The sequence below is a fragment of the Clarias gariepinus genome, chromosome 16 (genome assembly GCF_024256425.1).
Source record: "Clarias gariepinus isolate MV-2021 ecotype Netherlands chromosome 16, CGAR_prim_01v2, whole genome shotgun sequence".
Classification (NCBI taxonomy): domain Eukaryota; kingdom Metazoa; phylum Chordata; class Actinopteri; order Siluriformes; family Clariidae; genus Clarias; species Clarias gariepinus.
The window spans coordinates 30,194,475-30,220,561 of NC_071115.1; the positions used below are offsets into that span (position 1 = coordinate 30,194,475).

General features: G+C 40.8%; 1 protein-coding gene across 3 annotated transcripts; it reads right to left on the reverse strand.

Annotated features, from left to right (window-relative positions):
* Positions 1–4,528: 4,528 nt before the first annotated feature.
* On the reverse strand, positions 4,529–25,267 carry usp7 (ubiquitin specific peptidase 7 (herpes virus-associated)). 3 transcript variants are annotated; one of them, XM_053514549.1, is made up of 31 exons: positions 24,418–25,267; positions 21,771–21,875; positions 19,826–20,024; positions 18,846–18,984; positions 18,670–18,758; positions 18,448–18,556; positions 17,537–17,667; positions 15,787–15,841; positions 15,617–15,697; positions 15,425–15,515; positions 15,169–15,251; positions 14,953–15,062; positions 14,052–14,208; positions 10,876–11,020; positions 9,646–9,776; positions 9,416–9,550; positions 9,030–9,131; positions 8,807–8,912; positions 8,612–8,704; positions 8,427–8,494; positions 8,219–8,319; positions 7,966–8,119; positions 7,383–7,450; positions 7,169–7,277; positions 6,888–6,965; positions 6,664–6,764; positions 6,338–6,437; positions 6,063–6,182; positions 5,837–5,908; positions 5,250–5,340; positions 4,529–5,141 (listed from the first exon to the last, which is right to left on the reverse strand). In XM_053514549.1, the coding sequence occupies exons 1-31, from the start codon at positions 24,506–24,508 to the stop codon at positions 5,035–5,037; spliced, it is 3,321 nt and encodes a 1,106-aa protein (XP_053370524.1). In that variant the 5' UTR covers positions 24,509–25,267; the 3' UTR covers positions 4,529–5,034. The 3 variants fall into 3 exon arrangements, with proteins under 3 accessions (XP_053370524.1, XP_053370523.1, XP_053370525.1); XM_053514548.1 differs by having other exon boundaries at positions 14,031–14,208; positions 24,418–25,266; XM_053514550.1 differs by lacking the exon at positions 24,418–25,267 and adding an exon at positions 22,849–22,962 and having other exon boundaries at positions 14,031–14,208.
* Positions 25,268–26,087: the final 820 nt, after the last annotated feature.

The following is a 26,087-nucleotide window of genomic DNA, read 5'->3' on the forward strand; positions in this document are numbered from 1 at the left end:
CTGCCAATCCCTAAAAAATAAAATGGCAAATCTTTTTGATTTCCAGACCTACTTGGCAGCCTACATTCCTACGAGCTAAAGCTAACCAGTTAGTTGGGAAATTGTAAATAATAAATATCTAAAGTTCTTTAAATACCAAAATTCATTCGAAATATGCATTTTCCCACGTTTTGTTAGCAATCGTAAGCTAACCTGACATAGATTGCCATCATACCAAATCTACAAATGTAACTATAAATCACTGCTAACGCTTATCACCTAACTCAATCACTGCAATTTCTTTTTATAACTGTACCCATAAATATTTATGAATTTCATTAAAGATGCTAGCTTTAAATAAGTGAACTTGGAAGGGGTGATGTTTATATTTTTCATTACTTATAACCTGCTAAAATGAAAACCTAACATGATTTCTTTTAAACACTTGCTAATTAACTAGCATGAATAACTCAACAGAATTCCTTTCTTTTTTAAGCCAAGAGCATGAATAGATAAATAAATAAAAAAATAAAAAAACGCTAGGCAGCTAGCATAGATTAACTAATCTTAAAAAGAGGATTGAGGATTTTTTTCAGTTAAATTCTTTAATGTTAATTTAGTGCTAAACATTTCAGTAACATGCTAATGATTTAGACAATTATAAAACATCAATAAATAATTTCTTCTAACATTCTTTACTGATAATGCTAATGAACTAGCTAGCTAACATGATACCAGACATGATTGCTGAGAGGATTTTGAAACTATCCATTATGTTCACTGAAAACACTAGCCTACTAGCATACATGTCTATGATCTTTCCTTTAGTGCTAGCTAGCTAACATGAACTCACCTGACAAAATTCTGAGAGGATTTACAGAATTATAAACTTTTTTTTTTTTTTTTTTACTATTTTCGAGTCTTTTGAACACTGTTATTCATTGCTAATAACACTCGCTTTTAAGCTAACCTGACAGAACTTCTAACAGAATTTCCAAATCTAGTTATTCTTCACTGCTTATGCTAGCTAGCTAACCTGAAGTAATTTCCTTTATATCTTTATCCTTTACTGCTAATATCCACTAGCTAGCTAACATCAGCCAAACTGATGTAAATTCTCAAAGTATTTAAAACTAATTACCAAATCAAAGCTTTTCTTTTCTGCTAATGCTAGCTAGCGAAGATGAGCTATTGCGGCACAATCTCTGAAAGCATTTAGGTCAAATTCCTAAATTCTGTTAGCCTGAGTAGATTTAAATGACTTTTTTTTTAAAGAGCAACACTATTGATCTTTTTCTCACAACCGACACCATTTATGATTGAACTATAGTGTTAAAACAGGGGCCCGGATTAAAAAATGCTGATTTAACGCGGCTGGGCAGGACTTCATGCACTCGAACAGATAACTCCGGTGTTTTATATGAAGGAAATAAATGTGTAGTGTGTACAGTGGCTAGAAATGCAACTGAACACTACTCATACAGTTACTATTATTATTATTATTATTATTATTAAAATATCACAGCCTTTGAGGATTTCTCGCAGTGTGGGGTGCAGATATTATTGGGGCGTTGGGCTCTACAAGTGTTAATATATATATATATATATATTTGATTATGATTGTGCAAAATAAATATTAAACTGCTCCGGGTACACTCCTGCATTAATAAGCAATACAGCACCGAGGTACCGGTACCACCAGGTTCTCCAACAGACTTAAACCTGGAGAGTAATGCTAGTAATGGGGACATCTGTGCTTTGTACATAATTCTCCATAAATCTGAATTTTTAACTGTATATTTTTATTGCAGTGTAGAGCTCTATTACAACGATGTGCAAGTCAATGTAACTGTGTGTCTCCGCCTTATTAAAATGATGAAAAAATGTCTTTAAATGGGTGTTGGATTATGGTACCCAAACATTCACAGGTCAGACGCTTAGTGTCTGTAGACTGTATTTGCCCTTGTTTGTTAAAACAATTCTTATTAATTAGGATAAATATTGATCATCTTAACCATAGTTGAAAGAAACAAATCTAAAAATGAAGCATGTTTACATCACAATAAAAGATTTTTTGTTTGTTTTGTTAAAGTCTGCTATGGGACATGTAATGGGAGAAAAAAAAAAATATATATATATATATATAAAAAAAGGCAGTCCGTGCTAGAATCTAACCAAGCACAAATGAGACTGACCTTACATAACCACGAGTAACGCGGAAGGAATTTGTCAGAAAAAGATATAATGAAAGGTACAAGATAAAGTATAATTAATGTAACCTTAGTAGTGAGAATGAGTCAACGTCACTTTTGTAAAATGTGCAATTTGCAACTTTTGGCCTGAAAAATAAGGGAAAAAAAAGATTGTCTTAAGTACGATAATTATAATTACTCATTTGTGTTGGTACAAACTGGAGACTGCAAATGTATACTGGGTTTTATGTAACCACCAGGCAATTAGGATAGGGGAAGAGCTTGTACAAGATGTTTAAATGTGAACAGTCTAACGGGACGCCTCCACCACCAACTGGTCACTAAGCTACTTATTTCCATCCCTAAGAACTCCCTTTATTTCTCCATATAATCCCCTGCTACACCAATGCACTTATCCCAGAGCTTGGACACTATTAAGGTAGAAAGTTCTCAGTACACCTGAAACGTGATCAGATTGCCTGCATCAGGGCCTCAACGCCGGCCTCCCAGGAACTCCTTTAAATGTTCCAAAACATGTGAAAATGGCTTGGAACGAGGTCAGGACTGTACAGGGGATGTGGCAATAACTCCCAGCAGATTTCCTGTAATTTGCAAATGGTGTTGGTGAACAAGTTATGTCAAGTTTCACTGATCATCTGCTCCATTCCAGGATTATCACTGAAACGACAGCACTAGGCTCTGAGCCACCCTGGCCGGATCGGCATTCACGGATTTACAGGCTTCTTTAAAGCGTTTTCAACTTTCAAATGTTTGAAGTCTTCTGTAAATGTCAATCACTTTTATGCTTCCATTTACAAGAAGTCTCATCCCGGCTTGACTTGAACATCCTCTCATATTTAAGTCTATGACAGATTTTAGACCCTGCTATGACTGACACCTGCTTGGATAAATTTTATGATCTGGTTAGGGTGATAATTCTATATAAATCCTACAAACAATCAACCACCCGTTCTTGCGATATCATACTAACGATAATATCAGATGTACAGAACCTAGCTTCTGAAGTATAAAAACTTGTTTTACATGTCTGTTAAACCCTGTGGATTTGACACTGAAGTAAACTTTAAGACTCCTTAAAACATCCTATTTTCATTCTAAATAAGTCCAGAATTAACCCTCATTTCTGTGAGGGGGGGGGATTTTTTTTTTTTTTTAAATATATGACTCCAAACTCAAAGATAAACTCTCCAGAATTGCAAACATGTAGCAGCCCAACATGTTTTAATTGCAGCACTGACGCGCCAATCAGCGTAGGAAAAACCTGCCCTCAGGATCACAATGTTCCATCAATAGTTGCAGTAGCTTTTATAGAAAATTTTATTCAACATACATTTTTCAGCAAAAAGGCAATATACAGGAATAGTTGTTGTACACTGCTGCTACACGGAGGAATTAGACTGGGGGGGGGAGGGCGTGGGAATCGGAATCAAAAGATGTGATCCGCATCTGCACTTAAAACGAACTTAGAGCAAGAAGTTGAGGGAAAGAAAAAAAAAATTATAATAAAAATAAAACGGTGTCCAAAATACACACAATGAATATGAACATCTGAATCGATCTGTACCCAACAAAAGTGTGTCTTTAATTTTACATGTCCATTCTTTTTAAATATACAATTTTAAATGTTTGTCTTTACAAAGCAGACTACGCACGCTGGAGCACGCCTCCTCCTGTGCATCGAAAAAAGAAAAAAACTTAAAGGAAGAAAGAAACAAAATAAACGAAAACAAAATAAACCAATAATGGTTCGTTTCAATGCTGGTTTCTCTACATCCCGAACCAGTCTAGTGAAAGTCTGCAGCCTCCTGCTAACATAGGACGAGTGTGGAGCAACACCGCCTCCATTCCCAACGGCAAAAACGACAGAGGAACGAAAATGAGTGGAAAATCCAGATAGGGAGAAAGCGCAAGAGGGTGGGCTGGGGGAGAGAAAGACAGAAAAGGAACACAGATCAAGGGACGGGGGGGGGCCTCAGGGGCCAAAACACGACCAAAGATTACATTTTGTGAAAAAATGTAAAACCTTTGATATTAAGTGCCAACGTGCAAAATGAAGTACAGACGATTCATTTCGTTTGTTGTTTGTTTTTAAAACGAAGCTGTGGATCTTTATTTTTATAATACAAGTTATCCATGAAAGATACGACTTCATTCTTAACTGAACTAAGTGAGAGTTGCGTAAACACGGAAAAAAAACAAAGAAAAAAAAAACAACAAAACTAGTTTTGCGCTAAGGGACGAGAAAACACGAAACTGCTTCGGAGTTACCAGCGAGGATTCAGCCATCAGTGGTGTCCTTTTTGGTTAAAAGTTGGTTAAATATTCAACATCCATACTTTCGTCCTTTAACAAGGGTAAATGGCCAAAGTTTTCCATCCGTCTGTTCGTCCATCCTTCTCCCTCCCTCGCTATTATGCACGCAGCAGCTCTCATGCCGTAGCAATTCTTTAAAAAGGAAAATTAAAAAGGAAAACAAAACCAAAACTGAAAAAAACAACAACAACAACAAACAAACAAAAAGAACCTGTCTAGAAAGTTCATTCTGTTCCCCCGTTTGTTAAAATGCAATTCATTCTCCCAGACAAAAAAGAAAAACAAAACAAGCGACTGAAGTCGAATCGAAGAGCTTCTAAAGGGGGAGGAGGAAAATAAAGGAACAAAAGAAAGAAAAACGATGAGCAGGAACTCTGGTTTGCTGAAGACTTCATAGGCAGGGCCTGTGTAACCGCAGGGCAGGTGGTAAAAAGTGGTGCGCGCATACACACTCTCACACTCACACACACACACACAACTTCTGGTTAGAGTCTTTAATTAGGAGAGGTTAGGGCGGAGACAGAGCGTGTCAGTTGTGGATCTTGATAGCCTTCTCCAGGTATGTGTAGCGCCCTCGCTTCGGCGCTTTGTTGAAGTGGTCGAGCCCTAACCAAGGTCTCGGGTGGGACATGTTTCCTGCAGAGGAAACACCAAGTGACCATAAGCACAAAGGGTTGTATTAATATGGGCAAAACGTGTGTTATATAATGCATGCAGCACTTCTGGTTTGGCCTAATGACGTACCCGGCTGTGGCTCGAAGTCCTTCAGGTTCACTTCGTAGTCGTCTTCGTTGATGTACTGGTGCCGGCCCATCATCACGATTGCAAACTTAAACTGCAATGCACCAATGAAAAAAAAAAAAAGAAAAAACATTACAACCATAAAAAAAAACAAAAAAAAACACACACAACAAACCCTGCTAAAAACATTAACCGAAGTGCCGGTGCTCACCAAATAATCCAACCCTGAGGTTGTTGGAATTTGAGTGAAAAATGCAGAAAAAGCACAAACAATTCTGCCATTTTTAAAAAAATAATTACTTCAACTTCCTTTATTTCACTGAGAATGCCTCGTTTCAATTTGTGTGTAAATGAGCTACTGCTGAGTTCCCCGACTTCAACATCAATTTTTGCACAGATGTTCACACGCTCGTAGTGTTGAATTTAACGGCACACTAATGAGCGTGTTTTAAAAGAAAAAAAAGAAGGAAAAAAAAAAACAGCGTCATCTGTTGAATTTTGAGATGAACTAATGATTTAAAAAAAAAATCAACTTATTTAATCGTAAACGAAGGGCTGCGATATTGCATCAGGGTTTCCCTGGTGTTTACCTTTTCAAACTCCTTCTCCTGGATATCCAGCATGCTCTGGATTCTCTTCATCACCTCTCTGAAGGGTTCGGCCTGCACACAGCACAGGGTTAACGCTTACTAAAACACAACTTGGCAACACAATCGTGGATAAACGCTCCTGTTTGACAACTGAGGCCGAGTGAGTGCGGCATGAAAATATGAGCTTTTTTTTAAATCTAATTACAACCGAGACACGCCAACACACCTGACGGATCTTTAACAAGAACGGAATTCCAAAAGTCCCGAAGACCTCCTTGTGGAAATGTGCAACTGGAATCAACATCTCGTTCTCCTTATCCAGGTCGACCTGGTCCAGAGGGATTTCCTAACGCACACACAAACAAGATTCCGAATACACACCTGGACGTTTGCAAACTTTGCAAGCTGGACAGAAAACTCTTATGATTTTTTTTTATAAGGTAAGCTATCTTGGTTTGCAGAATAAAGCCCCTGAGGAGCAAGGCAGAGATAAGATCTCACCTCTATTCTGAACGTCCGACTGGCTGCAGGAGATAAACATTCTAGCAGTTCGTCCTCTTGGTGAACCCCGATAATTTTGTAGCTTACGATTTCTAACAGCCTGCGGGAAGAAAGTGAGGGCAAAGGAGCGGGCACAGAGATAAAAATGAGGTTTAATAAAAGAAGCTTATGAACGGCGCGAGAAGGAGCTAATCAGATTTAATGGTGCGCTTGAAAACGGGACACGATATGAAAACAATCAGCATCAATTTTCCTGTTTTTCATTAAGACGCTTCTTTTACAGAGGCTGACCCGACCACAGGATAAATAAAAGCAGTGGTTTATACCTGAGCTTCTCCGAGCCTTTGTCTGAGAGCTCCACTGCCTTTTTACATTCATCGAGAAGGTCTCGAACACAGCCATGCTTGTCTGGGTATAGTGTGATCTCCTGGAGGACAAATCAGACATGCAAAGGTAAAACAGAAGATCAAGTTAAAAAAATTACATTTTAACGAATTACACAAAAAGAGCTAATAAGAAACTGAATTCATGTAGCTCCTTTTTTTTTTACCTCCTCCCGAAACTGACTGTTGAGCCATATGGACTTGAAACTCCTTCGGTTTTCAAAGTCTGTGATCTTCATCTTGAGCTGTGAGAGATATCAGGAGACATGAATTAGTCAGAGACCTGGAGGTGAACCCCAGAGTGGAGCTCAGGTTCCTGTAGGGAGAGCTCGGATCGCATGACACGCTATACTAGAGCGCGGTAGCGCGGTGCTAACGAGGATCCTTACATTGAAGAAGTGCTTACGTTTCCAAGCTGGTGCACGCTGCATGACTCGGTTTCTCTCACCTGTTGGTAGTAGAGCTTCTTGGGCTGCCGTGGTTTGAAGAACTGCAGCAGGTCTCGGAGAGTTCCCTCGTAGTTGTGCCTGAGTGGGTTGCCCGGGCCGTCCCTGTACCTGCCCAGGACGAAAAGCACACTCAGATATACTAAACATTATGTGATGAATCCCTCTATTCACATTATTCGAGACAATAAATGTGAGGAGATGAAGGAAACGTACCCCTGTGACTTGAAGAACTGTAGGAGCATGGGGTCAGTGTTTAACCTCTGCGCAACAGTCTTTGCCACCTACAAATATCATAAATAAATGAGTGAGGGAGGCAAACAACGGTAAAATCACTTGTGGTGGGACAGATGGTAGGGGCGGGGCGGCTTCAGCCTCTGGAAACAACCCAGATTTAACAAAAGTCACTGAAAGCCAGAGACATTGAAAGTTTATTCTGAATCATGTGATTAAAAGTGGAACTAATGCATGCAGTAGAACACAAAATTAATGGCAGGAATAAGGAAAAGAGGCATGGTCTTTGCAGCCTATGAAGGAGGCGTGGCCACTGGATGTCAGAGTTATAGTGGGCGTGGCATCTATGCTTGCCTGTCAGTCTTGATCAAAGAGTAATGGCATGTTAATCCTTAAGGACAAACTATTATTAATATTTAAAAAAGAAATAAAAAAATTATTTACCCCTCCACATTATTAGTAAACACTATGTTTATATGTGTGAAGCGCACGCACACACGTTACACGGTCTCTTTTTACTTATATTCCGTCTCTGACACGGTCAAGGGCGCTGAATAAAACCCACCTGGAAGTAGTTCATTCTGTTGGATAGTGTAACGACGAAGCCTGGGTCGTTGTGGATGGTTTTGTCACAGAAGATGACGTCGACGCGGTGGTACAGGTCTCTGAAGTAGTCTTTTGCCGTTGGCAGCTCACTGGTGTCGTTTTCTGGGTCATCCCTGTTAAAGAGACCACAGGAACCGTCACACTCGCTCGCATTAACCCAGAGAAATGGGACAGAAAACTCAGAGAGCTGATGAGGGTGTGTGCGCTCGTACTTCTGGAAAACAATGATGTCTCCGTCCATGAGCTCGTCCAGAGCTTTATCCAGGGAGACGTCGTAGTCCTGTATCCGCTCTGTTAAATTCGGTTTAACTTCCTGCGGTGTACGAGAGACGATGAGATAAACACGTCAATGCAGGATTGTGTAAGAAGATGAACGCAGAAAATGCAGGGGAAAAAAAAAAAAAGCACACACACACCCACCTCATAGAGGATAAGACTAGTTCCCTGCTGAAACCCTGCTCTTTCACACATGACGGGCAGCAGGTCTCCTAATTATACAGACAGAGAGAGACGGAGTTTAACACCATTAACACTGCAAATGAGCTTCAGATCTTCTAGGTGTCTGTATCCTCATTTCACCATCTCTATTACTTTACATGACTTACGTATTTTACAGGATATAGGTGTGTAGATATGTCCACAATAATTTAAGCTTCTGGTTTTTGGGTCATACATCTTCAAGAATAACATGACATCATCTGGAAAAGAAAGGACGTTTAAAAAACACCGGAAACCCAGTGATTAATCGGGCTGATGAAACGGTTTCAGGGAAATTTACATTTGCGGGGCGTCACACTCACGGTCTTTGTCGAACTTGGGTAACGTCGCGCCGCTGGCCGCCATTTCTGGATCTACCGTTTCCAAAAATATTGTCCAGGGGTTCTCGTTGTCGCTCAAGTCGATCATCTAGATGAAGTAAAAGCAGAGCAAGATCTCTTTATGAGCACAGACACGTGACTCTGCAGGAAGCTGCAGATGTGAAGATTGTAAACCATCTTCATGGATTTGTTAGTTTGCACTTACAGACTTGTTGCAGTCTGCCTCGTAGTCCAACATGGCCGGCCGCTTGGTGCCGTTGCTCCTGGCCTGCATGGGCCACAGCCGCATCTGGTCCTGTGGGAAACCCTGCACACAATCCATAAGAAAGACATTCGACACCCTGATCTGATATATGCACGATGTCCAACACCCTCGTGTCCTCCTCCTAACAAGTGTGATTTTTATTTGTCTTGTCAGGACAAAACCCTTTTTTATGCACTAAACACCTACAATTTTGCTCTTTATTGCTCTTTATTGCTCTTTATCTCCTATTCTACTCAGCGACATTCTCTTAAAATATCAATAAAGTGTTTGTACTGAGCAACTCCAGAAGCTCTGAAGGGCGCGGCGTGTACCGCTGTGGAGCTCACCATGGTCTGAGAGAGGTTCTGCACGAACTCGGCCAGGGTGGAGCTCTTCAGCACCTTGAACACGGTGTACTTGACTTTCTCCTCGTCGTACATGTCATTGCCCTGGTGCCCGCAGAACTGGTCCTCTGTCACCATCTACAAACAAATAAACAAACAAATTTAGGGAACCGACACAAGCTTGGAAAAACCAGCGAGTAAAGACACAGTAACTGAACATCTGTTCTTCTCACCTGCACTTGCATGTAGAGATGAGCTTCCTGGCGCTCCTTCCGTTTCTGTGCCTCCACCCGCTTCTCCTCCTGCAGTCTCTCCACCAGCTGCTGAGGGATGTCCATGTCTGTGACCGGCTGCAGCACCTCGCCTACACACACACACACACACACACACACACACACACACACACTCTTTATAGCCCACCAGGGAAATGTGGGACAAACATGATGCAACACATCTGCAGAGCTTCCTTATGTACAATTATGATTATCTAATAAAAAAAAAAAGGAGGTTTTAAGGTGCAGAGCCCTCTGCTGTCCACTAGCTGAACTACAAGCGTCACAAATTCCTACCCCATGTTTTGAAACCACAGTAGTTTCGCATTGCAAATTGTTAGTTCATGCAAAAACTCTAATTTCTATAAAAATATATAGGCCTCCGAGTGGTAAAGCGCTTGCCCTATCATCCGGAGATCGCTGGTTCGATTCCTGGGTGATGCTGTAACCTCTCACAGCCGGAGGTCTAGAGAGAGCCGATTGCCGAGCTCTCTCAGAGAGAAAGGATGAGAGGTACTTTGTGCTCCCACATTAATGACGGCTCTACAAGCCAATTAGGGGCGTCTGTGAGCTCACGCAAGCGGAGGGAGCGGATAGCGCTGTTCCTCCGAGTGCGTTACGCCGCCCCCAACGGTGCGTGAGCAAGCAGTTCGGAAAAATGGTCGGTGACGTCACGTGGATCGGAGGAAACACGTGGGTCGGTCTGCGGCCCTCCCAACTCATTAACAGTAGAAGCTTAATGTGGGATCCTCCAGTGACTGGGAGGAATTGGACACGACTAAATTAGGGCAGTTAATCGGAATAAAATTTGGAAAAAAGGGGGATAAACTTTTTTATATAAAAAATTATATATATTTGTTTTTAAAAAGAATTCACCTTGAATTATTCTCACTATTTACTCTGATTACTTCCTACATTTAAGATTTTTATGTTGGTCCATTTTCAGTTTGGAATCTCGAAGCTGCATTGTGTTCTGTCTCTGTATCACGACACGTTACCCGCACCACATCCTCCCCCTAACAGCCAGAGATAAATTGTGAGAGAACCCCATTTCGAGCGTTTACATTACAGAGCGTAAAGGACGCTCTCACGGCGAGTCGGCTCTGCTCTGTGCGCCGTAACCACCAGACCATCACGGAGCAGCTGGTTTAAGTCGGTGGAAGGAAAGTGGTGGAAATAAAAGCCACTTACTGAGCTTGGACTCTCGGATGTAGACCAGCATGTAGGCGTTGGTGCAGTGGCGAACGGAGAGGTCGTCGTCGTGGCCGCCGTAGTTGTGCTCGATGGCCTCTTCTTTAGTGCATCGGGAAACGACGTCATCGTCGAACTTGCACCACTGGTGGGAAGGAAAGCAGATTAACTCCACTGCGTTCTTCACGCGTGACAAGACAGAGACAACCTACGCTTTATGCAAATAAAGTTAAATTACACCTGGAAGAGATGCATGAGAAAACAACAAGGATGTCAGAAGAACTCATTTGAACGTGGTGTCACATTTTAAAAACTGTATTGATCAATTGCTAAACTCTGTTGAAACCTGTTGGGCCACCCGGCTTCTTTAATCATAAAAGATATGAGGTGAGGCAACATAAGAGTTAATAGAGGAACATGGTTTCGTTTCAAAAAGTTTAATATACATACTGATAAGTTCAAAAGACGATAGAAGCCATTTTGACTTTTATGACAGAGCCCCGAATGGGACATGGGGTGGGAAATTATTTTTTCTTTTGTATCTATGGAAGAAAAAGGAACATGGGACCTGAGTGAAGTTTAGCGAGATCGTTTAAAACGTTACAGATCCAGTCCAGCGAGTGTCAGTACTGCCCCTAAAAGCTGGCTGCCAAATGCTAAAAACTAAATGAGACAAACGGGGACGATAATACTCGGATTAGAGTTACACGTGTGCATGGAGAGAATTACTGAGTTTCAATTTCAGCTTGGACTAAAATATAAAAGCATTCACAGTTTGTACTCGGAGTTTGCCCTATCTGTATTCTGGCGCTAGAAGATTGACCCGGAAGTGTAAGTCACGTGGTCTCGATTTCTTTTCCCCCTTCCTCATTTGTCCCTTTTTTATATTTTGTCCTTCTCCAGTTTTTTTGTGTGTCCCATGTCCCATTTTTTTCTTCTTTCTCAAATTATTATTTTGCCCCCCAAAAAAATCTTTTACCTTCAACAGAAATAAATCCTTGACATGTCCTTGCTTTTACCTTTTAGTTCATAAATTGGTTTAAATACTTATGAACTGTTGTATGATGTAAGAGGAAGAAAGGTCTCAGAGATATGCTTTTACAGAAAAGCTCAAGGTGACCAACAAAAAGCACGAGATTTACTCACCTGTACCAGGGAGGAAAAATTGATTCAATTATAAAATTATGATTCTTTTATCACCACAGACACTTATCATATATGGTTTTTAAGTCTGATTGGCCCGAGACCCGTGATCGACTGATCAGCCTCAGATATAAACCGTTCTGTACCGAGCGCTGAAGCTTCAGTCACGTTCCACAAGGTTTACAAAAAAAAAGCCTCTGATGTCTTTTTCCTCAAAACTCTGTGAGCGAATTGGTCTTAAACACTCATTACACACACTTACACCTAGTAAAACATCACTGTTTCTTTATAATCCTACAGGTGGCGCTCTCAACCTTTTACACTTTTTTATTCCCTGTGGTAGGAGGGAATCATTTGCTTAGTTTGTTTAGGAATAATAATGACAGCGGATGATGTAACAGAGATACGCACTGCTCAGAAATAATGTAAATTGTGTTTAATTTCAAATTTGTATTTAAAGTTTGTATCATGAGTGAGAAAACTAACATAAGGAACAGGCTACATATGATTTATGATTTAAAATTGTAACAAAACCAGATTTGTTTTTATATCAAACCAAAATGCATAAACAAAATCATGTATCTAAATTAAAATTGTAATCAAATCACCAGAGAGGTTTTGTGATATCTATGAGGTGTTCCCTGGTGATGTCCATCCCTACTGTGGCATTTAGTTAGAAGCTCTAAAAACTTTAATCTCCCTTAAAAAAAACAGGAATAAACTAATATCCACACCAGTGTCAGGCATCAGCACACTCGGCTACTTTTTAAAAAATCTTGTGCCCCTAAATGACAGAAACAGCGCTACAAAAGCAGTCGTTTCTCTAAACTATTTGTCCTCGCCTATTAAACGCCTGTTAAACACTGGCAGTGGCAGCAAATAGATGTCCTTCATAGAATCTCTCGTTTGGAAATTGTAAATATTTTTGCATTAATCATGTTGTAACTTCAGCAACAAGCAACACACTGTTGATGTTTATGAGCAGTTGCCATGTTACTGAAAGACCTCAAAAGAACCCGCTGAGAGAGATGAGGTGATATCCTGCACAATAAAATGCATTTTCTGCTCATTAGAGCGATCAGATATATGATATGTAACGGTATACGGCTTCCCCGGTAAAGCACAACCGCATGTAATAAAATTGAAAAGTAAGCAGGAAAAAAAAAGGAGATTCAACACCTTGTGGATGAGGATTTCACTTCACATGCAAAGCAGTCTGAGAGTTCTCACACACACACACACACACACACACACACACACACACACAGGGATGCGATAACAGGTGCATTTCATCTTCGTAGTGCAATCTGAAAAGCTTTGTTCACATCATGCATCAGGTTATTTTACATTTATACTGTGATGTCATGTGTCACAGAAATGACTTTGAGGCTCATTTCATTTAGTTGAGACAGTAGCCTGTGCTGGTACACCGTGTACGTACACACACACACACACACACCACAGTGCTTTTTTTTCAGTTAACTATTTGCATGCGAGCAGAAGAACAACAATGTTTTGCATCTCATTTGATGGTGATTAAACTATGGGAAGAAAGAAATAACTTATAAATATAACAACCCTAACAACACATACTTGAGTAATTAACTAAACAAAAAACTAATACCAAGACGAGGTGCTGATTAAGCAACATGCAAGATATTCAACAACAATAGACGTGGACATATTAGAGACTGGAGACAGCTGTCGGACTGAACTCGGAGGTGAGACGGAAAGAATTTAAACTTTAACTGATTAAAAAATACAAATTTTAAAAAAGGATAACATATTACACCTTTACACCACAGTGCTGTAAAATTTAGTTACATGAAAGGAAACGAAATGGCAAAATTGAAAAGTTTAAGCGACTGTAAGAAAAATAAAGCACATGGTGTTAAATTTAAATAATCGAACTGTCTGAGCGCTGATTTCCAAATCGACGTCTGTCTCGGGCTCTAATATGTCCATCTATAATAAAACCCCCCCAACCCCGAAATAAAGAAATTGGTCCTCACTATTGGCTCCGTGACACTCACTTTGCCGTCTCCTTTGGGGTTGAGATAGACGACGTAGTGGCCGCCGTGGTTGTCTCCGCTGTGCACCAACACGGCGTGCAAGATGTAGTTGGCCGGGTCCTTCACGTCCGGCTTCTGTAGGAACTCGTCCAGCGGTAACTGATCGGGAAACTCAAACCTGAGGATGTCAAGTTAATCATCATCATCATCATTATCAACACACACACACACACACCTAGACTCCTATCAGCAGAGAACATGTAGAGCAGGTGGAAACTCCAGAGTCAATGATTGTTGTTTAGATGAGTCACTCGCGAGGTTATTTTGAGAGCTGAGCTCGCTCTTAGCGCGACACGTACTTATGCTTGCTAACAATAACCTGGAGGTTTTGATTCATCTCGTACAGGAAAGGACTCTAGCAAGGACGTCCAAATAAAACCACCTTGGCGTTCTGACTCGGCTCTGAAACTCCTAGAACACAAGACTAACCAACTGGCCGGCTCGGGGAGATTTAAGCTCAGGTCTGAAATCGGCTTTTCCATTTTAATTATATTAAAGGTTTAAGCCGGGTGTGTGATTTTACACTTCACACACACTTGCTAATGATTTGTGAATTAGCCGCTTCCTTTAAAAGAATCAGAAACCTTTTTACATTTTTAAGATCACACACTTATTCGCTATATATACACTGACTTCATAGTGTATAACAATATCATTAAGTCCATGTAATAACTATTATAAACCAAATTATTAAGAAATAAAAAAATTTTTTTTATGTGACCAGTGCTTAGAAATGTAATTTTTTTCTTTAAGATTTATATAAATTATCAATAGTATTTAAAATGCAAGTTGTTCCCAAGGCATCTCTCTCACACTATTCTGGTGTCAGTGTGGTGATTAAGCACTACGCTGCTGTTCGTACTTGTCGTTAATCTTGATGTTTTGGTCGGTCTGGGGGTCGTACATGAACCTCATGAGCTGTAAGTGCAGGATGGGAGGAAACGTGAGGAACTTCACTCCCTTCTCGGCTTCCTGAAAAAAAAAGAAAAAGAAAAATAGAACAGAAGCACGAGTCAGGATGGTAACGAGCCGAGTGTGTGGGCGGTTTAATGGCGAGTCCGAAGAGCGAGATGCGCACCTGTAGGCCGTGCTCCCCCGCATCGTACTTGTTATCCCCGTCGAGCTGCTCCACAGCCACGTAATCTTTAAATGATTCAAAGACTGCAGGGGGGAGGGGGGAAAATAAAAATAAATCAGAGACGGGACGAGGTGTAGTAATTTATCACATTCGGAAATGACTGTGTTCACAACAGAGATAATAAAACAGTGCGGAATATTAAAGGGATTTACAGGAAACAATACACTCGGACTCAATACCCCTCAGAGGTACTCACTGTTTTTCTTTCCCTTTATGCTCAGCTGGATATCGTAGTAATCCTCTATTCGCTCAGATCTGTAATCCACATGCTTACACTGGATGTAGGACTAGAAGGTAAAAAAAAAAAAAGATAGAAAAAAAAAGTTATCAATTCTTCTCGATTAATAAAAATAAATAAATAAAAAAATACAGGCGGATGTGAGCTTACCACCATCTTTCCTCTGAAGAGCTTTGGGATGGTACCTTCCACGCACGTCCCCTTCATCTTGTTCTCGACGTTGTCCAGGAGCTGGAACGGAGACACGCCTTAGCATCTGTTTGGACTTACACGCTTATGAGAACATTTCTGTTTGGTGTCTAAATGCCTCTGAAACTCACCACTCTGCACAGCTCCTGGACGTCATGCTGCATGAAACTGTCCAACGTCTCCCACCTGACCAACACACACACACACACACACACACACACACACACACACAGGTTGAACTACACAAATCAGCACAAAACAAAATAAAACTATGCTTTGTTAGACATCAAGCAATCACGTGTTTATGGGAGGAGGTCACGACTGTGAACGTTACAATTTTTCTAAAACGATCAGTTTATATTATAGATTAAAAAAAAAAAAACATGCCATTACGTAAAAACTGATACAGTAAATACTATAAAAACAAGCGATGTTCTTTGCAACATTTTAGAAATTGAATAAAGTGGCCATTTGATTAATTTTTTTTTTAACTCCCCCAAAAAGAATAAAGGTTCATTTTAATCACCGAGAACAAAAAAGTATTTATTCAACTTCAGCATCAACTTGCTTTTGACAATAAGCCGTTATTTTACTCCAACATTACTGTAACTGTAGTAAGTTTAAACCCCGGTAATAAAACAACTACGATAAACACGTCATCAACAACAAGAAAATTATTTAACAACGTTTTATAGTTTCTCTTAGACACAAAGACTCGGCGGTGAGCTGCATGAACAAACTGCCAGCGTGCTACGAGTCTGGAACACATCACAGAACCCGCTACACGACACGCAAACAGCTAATCATTTAACAGGTGTATTGTTCTGCTGCACCGTCTGCATATAACACAACAAAAGAAACAGGGTGGAGTGAGAAAACGGGTGCGGGTGCTGAGGAAACTGTCGATTAAACAAAGGACAGGCCAGCGCACCCGTATGTTTTTTTTTCCCTTCTTCTCTTTTAAAGTCTGACTGATATTAATCTCCACTCCTGAGAAAAAAAACGAAAAAAACAAAACAAAACTATTTTATCACTTTAGCCACTTCCATCATTGAGAGCATGAAACATGTCATCAGTCATGACCCCCATCTTTTACGTCTCAACTCAAGACTCGACTCCCAGGTGGTGGACGACGGAGAGACACTCAGCACCGATAACTGCCTGGACTAGTGAGCTATATTCAAAGCAGCACGTGTCAGGACTCTTAGCCGGGCCTTGATATTAACGTGGTAGGTCAAATTACACACACGGTAGTACCTCGGGATACGAACGCCCCGCCTCACGCATTTCCACCTTAAGAATTGAGATTTTGTACGAAATTTGCCTCGACGCACAAAACATTTTCAGCATACGAGCGAACGAAACGAGCGCCGTTTAAAAAGTGTTTGTCTCAATGCAAAGTCAAGCAAAGCGAGTTTAGATATTTGTGCGTTTTTTTTCTTTTGATTTATTAAAGACATAGCTCTATGGGTTGCAAGAATGTTCTCAAGGACGATAGCAAGAAAGAAAGGGAGCCGCTTTCAATTTGGTTTTTAAAGCAGCCGGTCCAAGAGGAATCATAAATTAAGGTTAAGTTAAGTTTAATGTCTATTTATAGTTTTCTTTTACTTCATTTGCATGTCTTTTTTAAATGTTTTGTGTTTATATGCAAAAATATGATTACAGTGTTGGTAATATTTATGGGCGGCTGGAACAGATTATCTGCATTAACATTATTTCCCATGGGGAAAACGTGGTAAAGCAATACTTTAGCGGACTAAGTTTCGCGTTTAAGGACTCGCCTCCAGAGTGGTTTAAATTTGTACGCCAATTTATATTTTGTCCGTAAAGGAATTTTTATCCTATTCTTAACTAATAAAAAACATAGAAAGATCGTCCTACCCGAAAGACTTGGTGAGTTTCTTCGTGCCGACGGGCTTATCGCTGTGCTGGAGTTCGTAGAAGACCCTCTGAAGTGCAAGGGGAACGCTTTTGGAGGAGTCGTCGCCCTCAGTGGGCATCATGTACACCGCCTGCAAGGACACAAAATCACCCCAAAAAACTTTTAGATATGTCTGAAACAGACAGAGGGCCATATACACACACAAACTACAGATATAAGAAATAATAAAGACAGAAAAATAAAATTCGCAAGGGTTTTGGGCTTAATGAGAGTTGGTGTAGTCATTTTTTATTTTTTATTCATTTTAGGATGAAATAAAATGGTAATTCCCAGTAATATTATAAGGACTAATAGGGCCATTTAAAACAACACACTTAAAACACATCCAGTTCAACTAAAGGAGTCTCTCTTAGTATGAATCAGATGGAAAATGTTTGCGAGGGTGCCAATAATTATGCAGCTAATAACCACCTCACTATAACTCAATTACAGTTCCATATTTCCTATAACTCATGAACACCATGATGTTAATTTCCATAATATTAGATTTTCCACCCTTTTCGATTTTTAAAAATATATATTTTTATTGCTTCTCTTCATACAAACGTTTTCTTTTGGATTTCTTTGATTTAGTTAAATCATAACTTAAAAATTCACTAAGGAGCTTCGTGTTCGTTTGTAACTTAAGATTTTTTACCAAAAACAGGAAGTGAGATTCTCTCATCAACGACTCGATGCTTTAAACCCAGTTCAAGCCTTTAGTAATAATCACTGATGGTTCCAGTGGCTTCTGAGCTTCCTCCCTTTGCTAAGTGTTGGAGCCACAAAGTGCTTGGCCCCCCTACTCGCTCTTGACTGCACTATTCCTCAAATGCGCTGTGGCTCGTAGTTTTACGTATTTGTTTCTCACCCGCCGGAGCTGGTTGGTGAAGAAGAGCGTCTGCAGCAGACTGTTCATGTAGCACGTGGCTCCTTGGTTCTTTAATCCTACATACCCAGTATGCTTCTTTGAATCCCAGCTGGAAAAAACAAAAAAAACAAAAAAAAAAACAACAATGTACATCATCATCACTATACTTTAATGTTGGGGGGGGATCTAAAGTGTAAAAGATGTCAACCACAGTTCACTTACGCCACACCATGAGGAGCGTCGGCCTGGACAGAAACTTCAAAGGTGACCTTATCGTCTTCCACAAAGCCTCTCTCTGGGTCGGTTACGTCCTAAAAGGCACAAGCACAGCCAGCGGTGAGAACACGGGCTCGACAGGGCGGGCAATATCGAGGAGAGGTGAGGAAGTGATCACTTACGCTCCATGACATGAAGTTGGAGAAACCCCAATCGTTTTCCTTGTGGAAGAACAGGTGGCTGATGCGTCGGCTGAACGACTTCTCGTCGTCCTTGTAGTTTATGATTTTCAGCATGGCTTGAGCGTGACATGACCATGACCTGAGAACGAGGACAAAGCGGACAGTGATGTCACGAGGACGAGTAGTAAGACTGATTTAGGATTGTAAATTTATATCCATGTTTGCATTTGAGGTGGTAAAATGTTGCTGTTCCTCTATAATCCTGCAGGTGGAGTGCTCTAAACTATTAAGTGAAGTATTTGCCAAGTTCGTTTGGAATTGTATTAAAATCTGGATTCTTTTTTTGAGGTTAAATGAAACTGCGACATTTATAGAACTGATGTTTAGAAAATCGCAATTCAAATCTAGGTATCGTGATAACATTGTATCAGGTGGGAATTCCTGTCCCTGTTTATTTTTTATTGTTCATCTACACGGCAAAAATCCTCCAGGTTATAAAATAAACACAATCTAAAAACACTAAAACTGTGTGAAAATAACACTTATGCCTTTATGAATTTACATTTGCCTTTATAAATTCTTGTTGTCGCTTCAGGGCACTTCTATTCAAATGACAATTGTGTATTTTGCAAAGCGGACAGATTCCTGTCGGATATTGATAAGTGACCCGGAATGCAACGCCAGTCAGTCATATATTTAGAAAGTGATGCAGTGTCTATTTTTTCTGTAGAATATTCATCTACTAGACAGTGATTTAATCCAGCTCCTGACACCGCTGCTGTGTTTAATGCGAAGACGAGGAGGAATACTTCACCGTCAGCGGCATTTACACGCGGCGAGTACGCTCAAAATGACAAAGAGCGTCAGCAAAAACAAGTCCTGGCTGTATGTTTGTGTGCGTGTGTGGGGAAAAAAATAAACAGTGTCTCCGTGTGATCTACATCATAAATGTTAACCGGCGCGAGCTTGCGGTGACTTACGTGGAGTCTGACTCGGCGTTGCACTGGAGGAAGAAGCCGACGCTTTTCTGGTGAGGCCGGTCGGGATAGAAGCGAGGCATGACCATGATCTTCCATGGCAGGTTCCTTACGAAGCACGATGGGCTGAGCACCGACTCGCTGAGCCGGCTGAAGCGCTCCACCACGAAGCGGAAGGTGGCCTCGGAACGCCAGCTCGTATCTGTGGAGTTCAGTAAAGTGGTACAGGACGTTACAAACCCTCTGTCCACACGTTACCACCGCAGGAGTGTGTGTGTGTGTGTGTGTGTGGTTACATGGACACGAAAAAGAAAAAAAGAAGAAAAAAAACATCCATAAGTCCGTTTGAGACAGTATCCACATTCACAAAGGAGACAGAGTGGAGGAGTGTGCGCCTTTAATTAACTAATCTCTAGCACAAAGACAACACGTGCCGAACACACACCTGTTTGTGTACAGTAGGTGTGGACAATTCTATTTAATTTCTTTTTTTTTTTATTCATCTGATGGATTAAACACCAGCGCTCAGCAACAGGAGGTAGGGGAGGTCAGGGTTAAAAGTGATACTTAGTTTTGTGTTCATCATTTCCAACAAAAACTCTACACACACTGGCATTTTCCTAGCTGGGTTGTCTTGCAGATTTTTCCTCAGCACATTCCCACTGCTTCCTGATTTTTCAGACACCCAGTAATTCTGACGGGATTAAACTCACACAGGGTCATTTTCTGTTTTACGGTTGTTCCTCTGGATCTGTCACAGCTGCGTTTTCTCTTCATCTATGCACACACGCTGCATTAAGGGAAAAGAAGAAAAAAAGGGACTGCTGCTAACCGTGGTGTTTTGTCTTGTAGTTTGTGTATCTGTATCACTCGCCGGACAAAAAAAGAATGCATTTTCAAACCGTTCCTTGAATCTTGATTCGCACTAGAATGAAATCAAAACCAGAGTCTTGTCGTCCCTACCAGCGCCTCTTGGACTTGAACAGAGCGTGGTCACATGTCCACCTGACATCTGGGTTCATGCAAAATACAACCGGCTAGAAAGTGACTCCTGCTGTGGTCAGTTTATTGCCGTCCAGACAAAAGATTATCATTAACATGCGTAAAAAAAATTAATAAAAAAAAGATCAGACATTCACCAATAACCGACTTCAATCCAAATAGGGCTTTCCAAATGGTCTGATTCTAAACGCAATGCACATTGTAGAATGTAAAAAATTTACGCTATTCAACAATTAAACCCCCAAACCATGCAAAAATTTTTTTTTTGAATTAACAATTTTCTACAGAGGTTGAATGCTGCAAACAAAATATTCTTGAGGTTCACGATCTTAAACTAATTTAGAAATCGTACCAGACATTCTGACTGAATAAACAAATTGTGACAGAAAGCTAGGAGTTTTGTAAAACAGTGTTTCTCAGCCTGTCCAGTTTTTTCTGCCGGCTCCATGCCACGCACTTCGTTTTGGAAAAAAAGTTAAAGCGTCTGATTAGTGAAAACACCAAAACGTGTTGTATTGAAAACTGAGAAATTACGCTCCAAAAATCATTTAACTCGATAAATAAATAAACAAAAAAACTAAATCCCTCCACAGCCTCCTTCCTCCGAGGCACCAGAGCTCACGGAGACGTGATCAACTAACTGCAGTGCACAACTTTATTGCAGTGCATACAACTGTCACTTCCATGAACGAATGACTCATGTGATCAGAGTGGCATTTGTATAGTCTAAACTCGGAATAAAAAAAAGCAGAAGTAAAAGCGGGCCGCGGGGTCATCCTCAGTTTCCGTCAGCCTTCTGCTATATATAAAAAAAAAAAAAAAAACACTTGTCGTGTTGTAACAGACACAAACTCTGTTCAATCGTCTTATTAATCTCTGAGACCCACTGAAGTCTTTTAAGGTCGCTTAAAAATTAGAGCCGAGAGCTTTTAAATTTCCCACTTACCGTCCTCCATGTCTTCTTCTGTGTTGTTGTGTCCGTCGGCCATTGCCACGTTCCCGTTGATGACCGGATTCTGAGGGATTCTCGGGGGATCATCCGTGTCCCCAGCTGTGGGAGAGGCGGCGGGGTGAATCAGGTGCGAGACCAAAAAGCATAATCACAATCTTATTTACGTTAAACACTCAAGTTTCTTAACAAACCGAATAACATTACAGACTCTTCGCACGAGCGTTACACCAACACCAGCTTGCAAGCCGTTTCCATGGAAACAATACTGCCTTGTGATGCTCGGCTGCACTGCTGTCAGAGCTCATATTTATGGAAAAAAAACTAAATCAAGACCTTCTAACCAATCCAGGTGCAGGACACAACAGCGTCGTGGTGTAAACAAACATCAAACATGTGGATTATCCTTAAACACACACACACACACACACACACACACAGTGGGTTCCTTAGTTGTTGTCTTTGCCCTAATTTAAACTATATATATATATATATATATATATATATAGAGAGAGAGAGAGGGACAGATATGATAAATCAGGAAAAACATTTAAACCTTTATGCACACAGCCGGGAAAAACGCCCCTCCCACTGCATAGTGCATGCCTGGGGCAAGTACACACCCCTGCACTCTCCAAAAATGGAGAAATATTAAAAGACTCTGGATGTAAAAACCCTATACGCGTTAAAAAAATGGCGCTCGAGCGGAGCACGCGCTGAACCTGGGACTGGGTGACGCGCGCGCGCGCCGTGGCCTTGCCGCAGCCTCATTATTATTAGCGTTAGCATTACAAGCTAACACACCACATCTCTCGGTTTAATCTGCTTATAAACAGATTATAGACGGTCTATAAACGGACATTAATCTGGTCGTTTCTACATTTCGGAGCCTATCCGCTCGTTACACCTCCCCCCCCCCCACACTCTCCCTCCCTCCCCCTTCCCTCCACCTCCGCCATGACTCGCGCGAGATCAAGCTAACATCACTGCTGTGTTTTCTTTCCCCCCTCATCGTACACATCACTCACTCTCGGTTTACCACGTAATGCACGGAAATAATGTCCAAAAGTGATACCGAGAATGTGTTACTTGTCACCGCGTCGCCTTCCTGTTGCCTCAGAAACACATAAACAAACCGACGCACCGGAGCGGACGCGGGCCTCGCGCTGCTTAATTGATCATTGAGTGGAGAGGGGGAAAAAAATCCGTTATTTTTTCCCTATCCGTATTCGACAAAATTCACCTTGCGCTCGGTGATTTGATGTTCCGTCGTGTAGTCGACGCGTCAGCCAATCGGAGGGAGAATTAGCATAACGAGTAGCCAATGTGAAACGAACGGGGGGCGAGATTAGTCCGAGAACGGATGGGGAGAACGTACATGCCGCCATCTTGGAAACGAAAAAACGGCAGATACACTCCCCCCTGCTCTGCTAGTCGGCTTGTTATACGGATAAATACAGGAAAATAAACAAACAGGAGCGAGTGCAAAGTAACCGCAAAATAATAAATAATGAAATCTAAAAGTTTTGTGAAGAAACGAGTCTAATTTTGGTTAGTTTAGTGGAGCAAAATGTAAGGAAAAACAAAGCGTTAGAAGTCCAGAGCTGGGCAAAAAAAGAGGAAGCGAATTATTTGTATTTTATGTTATTTATGGCTTGTTTGAACATTTTATTATGATTACATTTAAAACAATCAGATGTATAAACCTGTACGGTACGCTAAACGGCCTGGTTCCTCATCTCTCCTCCTCGCAGGATAAAACTATCATTAGCATTTATGAAAACATTAAACAAGATAAATAAATAAAACGCAGGTGAAAAGGTTATTCCACTCCACAGGTTTAAACTGGATGATTTAAATTAATATTTTATTCATTCATCCACCCATCTATCTATATCTTGGCTTTAATTAAGACAGGCCTGGTCAGACAATAAAGCAAATTACAACACACTTGACATAAAAAAAACGACGTGTTAGTGTGCAAGAGTTTTGGATATTTAAAAAAAGAAAGAAGAAAGAAAAGCAAGTGTCATGTCTGTGTGTGTGTGTGTGTGTGTGTGTTTTGCTGGAACTGCGTTGATTCTCGCTAAGTTTGCTTTAGCACCACGTTTGTTGATGCAGCACAGAGCTAGCGTTAGCTTTAATACAGACATATAGAGCTGAATTACATTTAAAAAAACAACCACAAGCGGCCAATATAGAGTTTATAAATAGTGAATAGACAACGATTGTAGTTTATAATGTTATTTCATCATCCCCTGGTGATATACGATACATTCCGTTAACGTGAAATGTGCTGCTATGCTAACACATCAAACTAGCCCGACATAATTAATCCACTAGATTTAAAATAATATAAGTTAAAGAAAACACGAATAGACTGAGTGCATCATTGCGCTGATTATATATATATTACCTCAGTCGAGCTCTGCTCTGATATTAGAGATAGACAGATGTGCTAGTTGTTAAATCGAGCTAGCGCGCTAATCAGGTCAAAACAAACTAGCTAGCGCTCTGAAACACACTAATGTTTACGATACGCGTGTTATGTTTTTCACAAGAAAAAAAAGTGCGTTAAAAAAAAAGGACTAGTATGAATAGTTTTAAGTAACGTTACTATGTTTAGGTAACATTTATATTATACCTTCCATCTCCATGTCCTCGGGCTCGCTAAGCTGCTGCTCGCCGGCTTTCTGTTGCTGCTGTTGCGTCTGATGGTGGTGGTGATGGTTCATGTTTGTTACCTCACTATTGCCGTCTTCGTCTTGGTTTCCCTCGGCTTGATCCGGTTCGGGTTCCGTAGCGAAAGGAGGATGCAAGTGCGACGGATCGCGGCTGCACGGGTCGGGCCGGGCCTGCGGTGACGCGACCTCGGGTTTTCCTGAGGTCGGCGCCGGGGAGCGAGGGAGGGAGGCCGGCGGGGGCGCTGGCAGAGAAACGCGGACGTATTTGCTCGCTATTCGCCCAATCTCGGCGCCTTTTGGTGGGACAGTGGCGACACCACGTGAGCTTAAAGTATCCAAAAAAAAAAAAAAGGAGACTCCAAGCTAATAACAATAAAACAAAACTATGAACGAAAACAAGCAAATACCCTGTTGTGTTTACAGCTAGCCGATGCTAGTTATCGTAAACTAGCGCACAAACGTGAATACAGAAAAAAAACAACAACAAGCGAGTCATGCGATTTCTGAGAAAAATGATATATATTTATCTTCCCTCGCAGTGTTTCCAGTCCGTGTGCTCCTCCGATTGTCCCTCTGTCAGGGGGGAGCGGCGAGAAATGCAATCCATTCAAACCGGATTGTTCATTTAAATCCGCACTCAGTTAGAAGTTTAAACCGACAAAAGACGCTCACGCTTCCCTTTCACACGTTCACGCGCAGTAACCAAAAAAGCTTTCTCAATAAAACTCTATATCTAATACGTGTATTTATACCTATTTTTTTGCCCGGTCACGGCCAGAGCGGCTCTTTCTCTCCCGTCTATCCCACTCTCTCTCACTCACTCACTTACTCTCTCTCTCTCCGCTCCCGTTCGGTTCCTGATGTGCAGCGCAGAGCTAAAACTCAAAATGGCGGTCGCGCTCCTCTCTGAAATGTCACATCCGCACGGGGATCCAAACACTCGCGAGGGCTCGAACTCAAACGCCTTCCACAGTAGACAAGCAGGGCACTTCGTTCGCATTGAGAAGCGGTTATTTCCCCGCGCCCTAACCCTAACCCAGAGAACTCGGCTTGATTTAGGACGCGCCCTATTCTGTGCCGTTAAATCCCAGTTATATTTTCTAGAGCGTAAAAAACAGTTATATTCTGTTTATTAAAAGCTTCTGTTTAGTTTTTATATTAAAAAAAACGATATTTATTTTTATATATACTTCCAGCTATTGTTGTTGAATGTCCAGTTTAACATAATTTTGTTTTGAAGAAAGTTGCATCATGCACCTGTTAGTGTCTGCAAGCCTGATGTGTATTACTGCACTGTTTATTCACTGGTACACACATATCATGTTAAACCAAAGATTAACAAACTCTAACATGTATAATATGATACATAACAAAATATGCAATAGTAATTTTAAAGATGCATTAGGAATAAATGTCTTTGAGTGTATGGTACGTGTGATTTGGCTCATTTCTTAGGCCACACCATTAAGATTCTCATTGCTTTTTGTAAAAAAAAAAAAAAAAAAAAAGAGAGAGAGACAGAGAGAAAGAAATCATTTAAATTTAAATTGCATAATAAATGAATGAGTTAGTTCTACTAATCAGCCATAACATTATGAACACACACCTAATATTGAGTAGGCGCCACCCC

What these genes read in the sequence shown, in the direction of transcription:
- usp7 (XM_053514548.1), bottom strand. Translation starts at nt 24,508, where the DNA reads ATGAACCATCACCACCACCATCAGACGCAACAGCAGCAACAGAAAGCC. An exon ending in CATAAAGGGAAAGAAAAACA is followed by an intron (nt 15,252 to 15,424) that starts GTGAGTACCTCT and finishes TCCCCCCTGCAG; the next exon opens with TCTTTGAATCATTTAAAGAT. An exon ending in CGGGGGAGCACGGCCTACAG is followed by an intron (nt 15,063 to 15,168) that starts GTGCGCATCTCG and finishes TTTTTTTTTCAG; the next exon opens with GAAGCCGAGAAGGGAGTGAA.